The sequence below is a fragment of the Salvelinus alpinus genome, chromosome 3 (assembly GCF_045679555.1).
Source record: "Salvelinus alpinus chromosome 3, SLU_Salpinus.1, whole genome shotgun sequence".
Lineage (NCBI taxonomy): Eukaryota > Metazoa > Chordata > Actinopteri > Salmoniformes > Salmonidae > Salvelinus > Salvelinus alpinus.
The window spans coordinates 67,335,259-67,346,923 of record NC_092088.1 but is presented as its reverse complement, the minus strand read 5'-3'; the positions used below and the strand labels follow the sequence as shown (position 1 = coordinate 67,346,923).

Genomic DNA, 11,665 nt, shown 5'->3' with positions numbered 1-11,665 from the left:
TGCAATGCTTGCAGTTAGCCAAACCACGTATTGTTGAATTTGTGATTTCCAACTTGTTGTGTAATGTTTATATCCAATGGCCAATTAGCACCGATAAGTTTTATCTATAATTTCTCTTCATTATTTCTCTTCAAATGACAAGGGTTGAAAAGGATTTGCCAGTAGAGTGTCGACTTGATTCATGATGATGACTGCTAGCTAAGATTTTGAAAGTATGATGTCCAGTCAAAGCTACTGTAGATATCACGTGATTTGACATCATTTTATCTGTGGCCAATGACCTTGAGCCTTCTTGGATCGCACTTCTAATGTAACTCTATGGCAGCACCCAAGGGGCTTGAATTTTTGAGCTCTCCCCGTAGATTTTGCGGTGACGTAGTGTCCCTATGACTGACAGAACACTGAGCCAATCACAGCGCAACTAGAGAACATTATCAACCCCTACGCTCCGTATTTTCTGCTGACTGCCCCACCACCACAGAAAGCACTGAGCTAGGCTGAAACACCTCCATTTTGGAGCTGCCTTACTCAAGAAAGAAAAAAAGAGACCATGTTTGTATGCAGCTTTATTTAGTCAATTATATAAAAAAAATGTTTTACATTGTTTGCAAACTGATATCAGACAAGTATTAATGCCAAAATAACATGTAAAACAGGCCCCCCACACAGGACTTACCATAACAAAGGGGTTGAATACTTATTGACTCAAGATATTTCAGCTTTAAATGTTGTATTCATTTAGAAAATGTTCTACAAACAAAATTCCACTTTGACATTATGGGGTATTGTGTGTAGATCAGTGACACAAAATCTCAATGTTATAAATTCAGGCTGTAACACAACAAAATGTGGAAAAAGTCATGGGGTGTGAATAGATTCTGAAGGCACTGTATATGAAAAAAAAACGTACACGTATCCATTTGAACTTTGCATCTAGAATGTTGCAAATGTATTATGTGTACTACCGACAAGACACCACCCGAGAGCAGTAGATTACCCGTAATCATTGCTGGTAGACGCACTCAAAAACTGTGGCGCACTAATGAACTCGGGTAGTGGACGATATTATCTGATGTAATATGAGCAAAGAAAAAAATTACCACGCAAATAAAAGCAATGAACAGAACATTTAAGAAATTCTGTCAAATTTAAGTCGCATCTTATTTTCTTAAAATTATCTAAATTTCACTATATAAATTCAGTTAAAATAGGCTACCTGCAATGTTTTATTATCATGTACATTATGTCCCATACCATTGATGTTGTAGGCTAATAACGAATTTGTAATTAGGGTACAAAATATGTCCATGTCCGTATTCATTCCTCGAATCCATCCATAGTCTGGTGCCTGGTGTGCAATTGCGCAATGGCCACAGTGGAGTTGGAACTGACGCCAGAAGGCAGCTCCTCTCTTATAGTTACATAACCCATCTGATCAACAGACCCGCGGCATCCATCCACTACACTGTGTAAACAACATTGTACTGCTGCGCAATGCAATGTTTACTCACTGATGAATGTAGGCTACACTGCAGTCTCGTTTGGTATTAGAATACCTCCATCATTGTATGATAGCCTATTTACAGGACAAGAGCAGCCTAATATGTTGTATTCCTATTGAGCACTAGATCACATGTAAACAGCCCTTCATTAATAATTGTGCAGTTGTATTTTTCTTGAATCATGTACTGTATAGGCTATGTAGCCTATTGTCTCTTACTGTTTTTCTTAGGGAAAACGTAATCCATTAAATTAGGTAATACTATTATTGATCACGTTTTAATCCGTTTTTTCATTATAATTCCCTTATCAAAATGATTGTAACTGTTTTTCTCTGTTATGTGCTGTTGTTTTGGAGCGTGGCTGACTGCGCCATTGTTGTATGAATAGAATAGCCTAATGTCCCTAAATCCTCCGAGGTGTTCTGCGCTACATCAGAAATCGTGCGCAGACAAAACAACAACAACAACAACAACAAACACAAACCGAGCCATGCTGTCCGTTGCCAAGCCAGCGGCTGCTGCGGACATCTGCAAACACTGACCCGGAATCAGTTCAAACAGCCGCCATCCTATCCCTTCCTACAGGGTTAAAATCACTAACACTGATCTCAAATCAGTGGTAGGGTTGATTCCAGACCTCACAAAGCTTGGCTACCCATGGTAGCCACACCCCTCTATTGAATCAAATGGGTAGGCCAAATGGAGATTTTGATAGACGTTTGCAGCGACTAGCCTACTACTGACTCAAGACTGCCCTAGCAACCCGGTGGATGAGCCAACCATAACCGTGTAAAACTCGAGACTCTGCCGCTACTGGGGACAGGAAACGACAGAGATCAGAGAGAGCTGCGGAACAGTGTGGCTGGCGGTACAATACAGCGTTATAACAAGTCAGACGTCTGGTACTTTCAAGGCACGGTAGCGGGAATGGAGGATTTATGGAATGACGATTTGAACACTGGGACAGGTTCGGCGTGAGCGGCAAGCTTTGATGTTACAGTGGAACACACTGTAGATGTAGGCTAATTTGTATAATTGTTTATGTTACATTGTGTTGTCACTTTCGTTGGCAAAATTGACACTTGTAGCTTTCATTCAAATTCCTATTTTAGGAGACTTCAAATCTGTGTTTGATGCATTTATTCTAAATGGATACATTGTGAGTTCCCAGATATTCATTATGACTGATAATATAAGGCTATCCACTGGATGAACTGTCAAAGAACACAACATTCAACTTGACTCGCTTCTTTGCTACTTTAATTCGTGCGTCACACAGCTCTCAAATCTTGAGTTGGAAGAGAAATATAAGTGATTGAACAGTCTTGTACAAGTTGTTCCATGATGGAACATAATCATTCTTCACCGCGAGGATGAACCACAGAACCAGCCCCGCCAAGGCTTACGATTTTCTGCTTAAGTTTCTCCTGGTGGGAGACAGCGATGTGGGAAAGGGGGAGATACTGGCGAGCCTCCAGGACGGAGCCAGCGAGTCTCCGTATGGCTACAACATGGGTGAGTGTCCAGTATTCAACGGCAGCCAGAACTATAAACAAACAAATGACATATTTTCATTTCAAACATTTATTTATAGAAAGTATTGAAGATTACATGTTATGATCACCAGGACTCGATAATATAGAACTTTTTTCAATGTTTGTATTGCACAACAAACAAGTGGTCACACACAGTACGTTTTATGCACAGCTTGTTCTGGATGGTCCGTGTCATCAGAGCCCCGAAAAGCGCTGTGGTCGTCATGCTTTAGCTAGCCAGTGCACATTCTTTAGGTTTAAAGGGTTATATTTAGGATTAGTGGACCAATACCAAGACTGGACATGTCATCTTGGACATCTGAGAGTAGGTTTGCATCCCAAATGGCACCCGATAGTGCACTACTTCAGACCAGTGCCCTATTTAGGGAATATGGTGCCTTTAGGACCATATTGTGGATGATCATCATGAGTGACAGGACATATGGGCTTAGATGTCACCTACCCGTGTCAGAGCTTGACAGTCACCTCTACTCTAGGAAAAAAAATCATAGGTGTTTTATTACTGGGGATATTAACGTAATGGCATGTCTCAGGGTGGACACATTGGCAGTCAGGATCTCAAGTCGTCATCAAGTGTTAACACCCCATGGTTCCCCTTATCCAATTGTCGGTGGAGAAACACGTTTTTGAGTGTTCAGAAATAAAACTCATAAGTTCTTCTGACCGGCTTGAAAGAGGCTAGAGTCTTCAGAGGTGTAAGGATAATTATGCGTTTGAAATTAGGGTATTTGGTGCAGTTCCACATAAAAGGAGTGTAATAAAAGCTTGGCCATATGTACCACAACATATACAAAAGCATGTGGACACCCCTTCAAATTAGTGGATTCGCCTATTTCAGCCACACCCGTTGTTGACAGGGGTATAAAATTGAGCACACAGCCATGCAATCTCCATAGACAAACATTGACAGTAGAATGGCCCATACTGAAGAGCTCAGAAACTTTCAATGTGGCAACGTTATAGGAGGCCACCTTTCCAACAAGTCAGTTTGTCAAATTTCTGCCCAGCTAGAGCTGCCCCGGTCAACTGTAAGTGCTGTTATTTTGAAGTAGAAACGTCTAGGAGCAACAACGGCTCAGCCGCGAAGTGGTAGGCCACACAAGCTCACAGAACGGGACCGCCGAGTGCTGAAGCGCATAGCGCGTAAATCTGTCCTCGATTGCAACACTTACTACAGAGTTCCAAACTGCCTCTGGAAGCAACATCAGCACAATAACTGTTCGTCGGGAGTTTCATGAAATAGGTTTCCATTGCCGAGCTACCGCACACAGGCTGGAGCGGTGTAAAGCTCGCCGCCATTGGATTCTGGAGCAGTGGAAATGCGTTCTCTGGAGTGATGAATCACTCTTCACCATCTGGCAATCTGACTGACTAATCTGGGTTTGGCGGATGCCAGGAGAATGCTACCTGCCCCAATGCATAGTGCCAACTGTAAAGTTTGGTGGAGGAGGAATAATTTGTCTGGGGCTGTTTTTCATGGTTCGGGCTAGGCCCCGTAGTTCCAGTGAAGGGAAATCTTAACGCTACAACATACAATGACATTCTAGTCGATTCTGTGCTTCCGACTGGGGAAGGCCTTTTCCTGTTTCAGCATGACAATGCCCCCGTGCACAAAGCGAGGTCCATACATAAATGGTTTGTTGAGATCGGTGTGGAAGAACTTGACTGGCCTGCACAGAGCCTTTACCTCAACCCCATCGAACACCTTTGGGATGAATTGGAATGCTGACTGCGAGCCAGGCCTAATCTCCCAACATCAGTGCCCGACCTCACTAATGCTCTTGTGGCTGATTGAAAGCAAGTCCCCGCAGCAATGTTCCAACATCTAGTGGAAAGCCTTCCAAGAAGAGTGGAGGCTGTTATAGCAGCAAAGGGGGGACCAACTCCATATTAATGCCCATGAATTTGGAATGAGATGTTCGACGAGTACGTGTCCACATACTTTTGGTCATGTAGCTGTATGTCTCACCACCAGTTGCTTTTCACCACAATGCGTAACTTGAGTATAACACCCTAAAGGTGGCAGGTACAGTGCCTTCAGAAAGTATTCATACCCTTTGACTTATTCCATATTTTGTTGTGTTACAGCCTGAATTCAACATCGATTAAATATTTTTATAAATCTCACCAATCTACACACAATACCCCACAATGACAAATGGAAAACATGTTTTTATAACTGTTTGCAAATGTATTGAAAATGAAATACAAAAATATCTAATTTCCATTCCCACCCCTCAGTCAATACTTTGTAGAAGCACCTTTGGCAGCGATTACAGCTTTCAGTATGGTGTGTATGTTATCATGTGTGTGTATGCATGTGTCTGTGCCTATGTTTGTGTTACTTCACAGTCCCCACTGTTCCATAAGGTGTATTTTAAATAAATATCTATATAAATACATTTGATTTGATATTTTTTACCTGCTTTTTAAATCTGATTCTAATGCTTGATTCAGTTGCCTGATGTGGAATAGAGCTCCATGTAGTCATGGCTCTAGTATTGCACACAGTGTTAGTCCATGCAACTTAGTATGTGACTTTGATTTTATGATTTGTAAAAAAAAAAAAAAAAATTACTTATTTTGGCTTGCCATAACAAAGGGGTTGGATACTTATTGACTCAAGACAATTCTAAATTCTAAAAATATAATGTGTGTAGACCAGTGACAAAAAAACAACCTTTTATACATTTGAAAATCAGGCTGTAATGTGGAAAAAGTCAAGGGGTGTGAATACTTTCTGAAGGCACTGTAGATGCGATTTCAGAAACATGTCCAAGCTTGTTTCTGCAACCTTGAGAAAACTCTCCAGCGTTGGTCGAAGACAGCTCAGGCATCAGACAGCTAATCATGCAAAGCCCACACCAATGTGTTCTGATAAGTCAATACGTCAGTTACTGCATCTCCACAACATCCAGCACACAAAATGACAGAAGAATTCAGAGGGGAAAAATAACAGCTACTGCAGGGCATGAACCAATTATTGTGTTGTGGACATAAAGACACATTGTTAATACACAATAAAGTACATCTTATCTTATCCAAAACTCTACCATAACCATTAGGGGAAACACAAAACTGAACTTGAATCAGCGTCTAGGTGAAACGTCATCCTACTCTGTTAGTTGTTTACCTGCATTTGCAGGTAGCTGACTAAGCTTAGGTTGTTGTGGAAAATGTAATGAGGTACATGATAGAGAGAGCTTACCTCAGGGACTGACTGTTATAGTTCCAGGCCTGGGGAGAGCACTACAAAGGAAGTCCTCTCTGTGTACTCTGGTACCCTCCGTGTTGTCCTTTGGTCTGGTTGATATACAATGTTCCCATACCACTGGCCTATTAGATATAGTCGGAAACACCCAGGTACGTTTATGAAGTGGCGGCTATGATGGTCGGCCTATTTGTGGTTTATTTATTAGTGGACATGTATTGTGCAATTTTGGAGTCACTTTTATTGTAAATAAGAATATGATATGTTTCTGAACACTTCTACATTAATGTTGCTGTTTCCAGGATTATGGATCATGATGAATGAATCGTGAATAATGATAAGTGAGAAAGTTGCAAAATGACACACTCAATTATTTACCATTCATTTCTATTGGGCGCATCATAATCCGAAACAACCAAAACAAATGGCAAATGCAGCCAACAAGTTTGTAGTCACAAGCTTGATGTAGTCATGGTGTGTTAGGAATATGGGACCAAATACTAAACTTTACTGCTTTAATACACCTTGAAATGGGGGGGATCAGATACATAAAGTAAAACGGTAAAATAGATATGTATGAAAATACCCTCAAATAAAAGGTGACATTCTGTACTATCACCTCATATGAAACATTTGATCTCAAATCTAAAATACTTGAGTATAGAGCCACATTAAAATATGTAGCTTCAGTGACATGTATTCATGGATGCCAAGGGAAGCCAGGCTTCCCCAAAAAGCGGACCAAGAAAAAAACATAAAAAATAATTTATCTTTCGTCTCTGTGTTTCATAATGTTCCTTCAATTCGCAAGAGGCTGAATGTATCTCCCCGGAGAAAGTATCCGGGCAAGTGAAATAGCACCCCTCTGTCTTTGTATGTGTAGCCCATCTATCTGATGCTGTTTGGTCAAAAAGAGTAGGATTTTGTTGCCGCCTGGAGCATTGAATGCAAGGGAAGCCAGCCTCCTTTGATAATTTTTTTAATACAATAATAGCCAATCAGCGTTGAGCTAAACTGAGTGAGCTCAACTGTGAATGGTCCTGTCGCACCAAAACAAGTGTCAAGGGAAGCCAGTTTGGACTTCGCTTCACACCAATCACATCACATTAAAGGTCAAATGTCATTGACAGAAAAATTGTCCTCCAGTGGCTAGCTAGCTAGCTAAAATTGTCCCTTTCCTAATTTAGCCATGGATGGAGATAGGGATTTGGACTTGTGGTTTTACTTAATTCTCTGTACTGGCCAATGATTATAACGGTGTTTCTGATCCAACCATAAATTCATAGGATGGAAGTTCAATATGTAGCTAGATGTAGTAGGCTAATGTTAACTAGCTGGCTAATCATTGCCCGTGAAAGGAAGTTGGGCTAGAGAGCAAGCATTTTAGCCAGGTAGCTTAGGACAACAAAAACTAAGTGTGTACTGTATGACGGAGTTATACACCGTTTTGGCAACATGAAAAAGTGGAGGATGGCATTGGCGTTTCTCAGCAAGTAGAGTGAGTCAACATGTTTTTCTACTTATTTAGCCTACGTTGATTGGACTAAATGGTTTTTGGAATCTTTTAGTTGTCACTGTATTAGACTAAGCAGAGGTGATTTGATGACGTTGAAGTTGAAATGGTGCTGGAATAGTGGAGGCAGCTCCTGTTTTCTTTGCGACTTGCAGTAAAGCTCCGGTGTTCTAAATCAATAGCTGTTTAGTAGTCCGAAAACTTGCTTGACGATGTTGTAGGTCATGTAACTGTTTGTTACATGCAATATGTTTTGTGGACTTCACTGAACAGAGGTTGCTCTCCGGTTTTGTGATGAAACAAAGGTGTGATTGAATTTATTCTGCCACTGTCTTCTTATTGTCTTGACCTTTAGGCCTATATATCACGGTGTCAAGGCATATGAACTAACAGGTTATAGAGCAAACAATGCAATTATCACAAAACATACAGTAGGTTGTAATATGGCTTTTTTCCCTGGCTTGTCTTCCCAAGTGATTTTACCCACGCACCGCTACAGTTTAGCTTCACTGTTCAAATAAATACGTAGGGGGGTGTAGTGCACTATTTTTGACCATAGCCCTATGGGCCCCGTTTTGACCAGAGCCCTATGGGCCCCGTTTTGACCAGAGCCCTATGGGCCCCGTTTTGACCAGAGCCCTATGGGCCCCGTTTTGACCAGAGCCCTATGGGCCCCGTTTTGACCAGAGCCCTATGGGCCCCATAGTGGCCATTGTCTTGATATCAGGGCCTATTCAATGACTTAAGACAGTCTGGGCCAGTGTTTGTAAATAAAGGTTTGGACTTCGGTTTAGTGTCTCATCCAATGGAATGAGAGTAGGTAAGTGAGTGTTGAAATATGTTGATATGACGACTGCTCACTGTGCCCAGTGTTCAGTAATAAATGGTGTGTGAGTCACCTCGTCAACTGTTTGATCCAGCACTGACCCCAGTTAAGGTGTCTGAGTGAGAGAGAGACAATGAAAGAGAGGCAGAGGAACAGGGAGATGGTGAGAGAGATGGGAGTCTAGATGTTAGGGGAGAGGAGTTCTGTCTCTGCTTAAACTCTGATACATAGCAACAATTGCTAGAGCGACAATGTAGCTGCCTCTGCTCCCCTGCCTGGATGATGGGTCTTACACTATGGAAAGACTTGCTGCTCCTCTCGATGAATACTGGCTTTATTAACAGTTAGCTCAGTCTATACAGTGGGGAGAACAAGTATTTGATACACTGCCGATTTTGCAGGTTTTCCTACTTACAAAGCATGTAGAGGTCTGTAATTTGTATCATAGGTACACTTCAACTGTGAGAGACGGAATCTAAAACAAAAATCCAGAAAATCACATTGTATGATTTTTAAGTAATTAATTTGCATTTTATTGCATGACATAAGTATTTGATACATCAGAAAAGCAGAACTTAATATTTGGTACAGAAACCTTTGTTTGCAATTACAGAGATCAGACGTTTCCTGTAGTTCTTGACCAGGTTTGCACACACTGCAGCAGGGATTTTGGCCCACTCCTCCATACAGACCTTCTCCAGATCCTTCAGGTTTCGGGGCTGTCGCTGGGCAATACGGACTTTCAGCTCCCTCCAAAGATTTTCTATTGGGTTCAGGTCTGGAGACTGGCTAGGCCACTCCAGGACCTTGAGATGCTTCTTACGGAGCCACTCCTTAGTTGCCCTGGCTGTGTGTTTTGGGTCGTTGTCATTCTGGAAGACCCAGCCACGACCCATCTTCAATGCTCTTACTGAGGGAAGGAGGTTGTTGGCCAAGATCTCGCGATACATGGCCCCATCCATCCTCCCCTCAATACGGTGCAGTCGTCCTGTCCCCTTTGCAGAAAAGCATCCCCAAAGAATGATGTTTGCACCTCCATGCTTCACAGTTGGGATGGTGTTCTTGGGGTTGTACTCATCCTTCTTCTTCCTCCAAACACAGCGAGTGGAGTTTAGACCAAAAAGCTCTATTTTTGTCTCATCAGACCACATGACCTTCTCCCATTCCTCCTCTGGATCATCCAGATGGTCATTGGCAAACTTCAGACGGGCCTGGACATGCGCTGGCTTGAGCAGGGGGACCTTGCGTGCGCTGCAGGATTTTAATCCATGACGGCGTAGTGTGTTACTAATGGTTTTCTTTGAGACTGTGGTCCCAGCTCTCTTCAGGTCATTGACCAGGTCCTGCCGTGTAGTTCTGGGCTGATCCCTCACCTTCCTCATGATCATTGATGCCCCACGAGGTGAGATCTTGCATGGAGCCCCAGACCGAGGGTGATTGACCGTCATCTTGAACTTCTTCCATTTTCTAATAATTGCGCCAACAGTTGTTGCCTTCTCACTAAGCTGCTTGCCTATTGTCCTGTAGCCCATCCCAGCCTTGTGCAGGTCTACAATTTTATCCCTGATGTCCTTACACAGCTCTCTGGTCTTGGCCATTGTGGAGAGGTTGGAGTCTGTTTGATTGAGTGTGTGGACAGGTGTCTTTTATACAGGTAACGAGTTCAAACAGGTGCAGTTAATACAGGTAATGAGAGGAGAACAGGAGGGTGTCTTAAAGAAAAACTAACAGGTCTGTGAGAGCCGGAAATCTTACTGGTTGGTAGGTGATCAAATACTTATGTCATGCAATAAAATGCAAATTAATTACTTACAAATCATACAATGTGATTTTCTGGATTTTTGTTTTAGATTCCGTCTCTCACAGTTGAAGTGTACCTATGATAAAAATTACAGACCTCTAAATGCTTTGTAAGTAGGAAAACCTGCAAAATCGGCAGTGTATCAAATACTTGTTCTCCCCACTGTATATATGTGTGTGTGTGTGTGTGTGTGTGTGTGTGTGTGTGTGTGTGTGTGTGTGTGTGTGTGTGTGTGTGTGTGTGTGTGTGTGTGTGTGTGTGTGTGTGTGTGTGTGTGTGTGTGTGATTTGTCCGTTTGACTGCCAGATGGTGAAGCGTGATTCACCACTCCAGCCGACACTTGTGGCATTGCGCATGGTGATCTTAGGCTTGTGTGCAGCTGCTCGGCCATGGAAACCCATTTCTTGAAGCTCCTGACGAACAGTTCCTGTGCTGACGTTGCTTCCAGAGGCAGTTTGGAACTCCCACGTTGAAAGTCACTGAGCTCTTCAGTACAGGCCATTCTACTGCCAATGTTTGTCTATGGAGATTGCATGGATGTGTGCTCGATTTTATACACCTATCAGCAATGGGTGTGGCAGAAATTGCCAAGTCCACTAATTTCAAGGGGTGTCCACATACTTTTGTATTTTTAAATGGTGGCATGTGAGTCTGACTGGCTGGCTAGTTGCAAGTGGAAAGCAGCACAGCCCAGCAGGGGAGCTTTCAGTCTGCTTACGTTCAGAGTCCCCGCCAGTAGCAATGGAATGTTATCGAGCTGACATGAGTCTATTATGCATAGACTCATGTCTGTGCATGTAGCACAGAACATTGTTATACAGTGTTTGTATCCCAAAATGGCACTCTATTCCCTATACAGTGCACTCCTTTAGACCAGGGCCCACAGGGCTCTGGCCAAACGTAGTGCACTATGTTGGGAATAGGGTGCCATTTGGGACACAGGAAGTCTTTTTTTCTATGTAGTGTTTTTTCTGCTCTGCAACCGTCAGAAAGTGTAACACCTGGGTTCAAATACGGGTGTATTTGAGTATGTGTTATTTAAAATACTTTTTCTGTGTATTTGAGTATTTTCAAATTCACAGCGCAAAACAAGTAGTTTTATTTGAGTATTTGAATGGTTATTTGTATTTAAAAAAAATATTCTTTCTAATTGTATGTCTTGCTAATTGTATGTCTTCCAAATTGTATTTGAAAGTCTTTTCAAATACATATTTCAAATACTATTTCCAAATACCTTAGTTAAATGGTTAAATGTA

The 11,665-nt window shown here is 42.1% G+C and overlaps 1 protein-coding gene across 1 annotated transcript in view; it reads left to right on the top strand.

Moving 5' to 3' along the window:
- Positions 1-2,186: 2,186 nt before the first annotated feature.
- The window catches only part of rab40b (RAB40B, member RAS oncogene family), a 56,175-nt gene continuing 46,696 nt past the window's right edge, over positions 2,187-11,665 (top strand). The window contains exon 1 of the mRNA XM_071393808.1: positions 2,187-3,017. Coding sequence (XP_071249909.1) covers positions 2,876-3,017 — 142 coding nt within the window. The 5' untranslated portion in view covers positions 2,187-2,875. The remainder of the gene's footprint in view (positions 3,018-11,665) is intronic.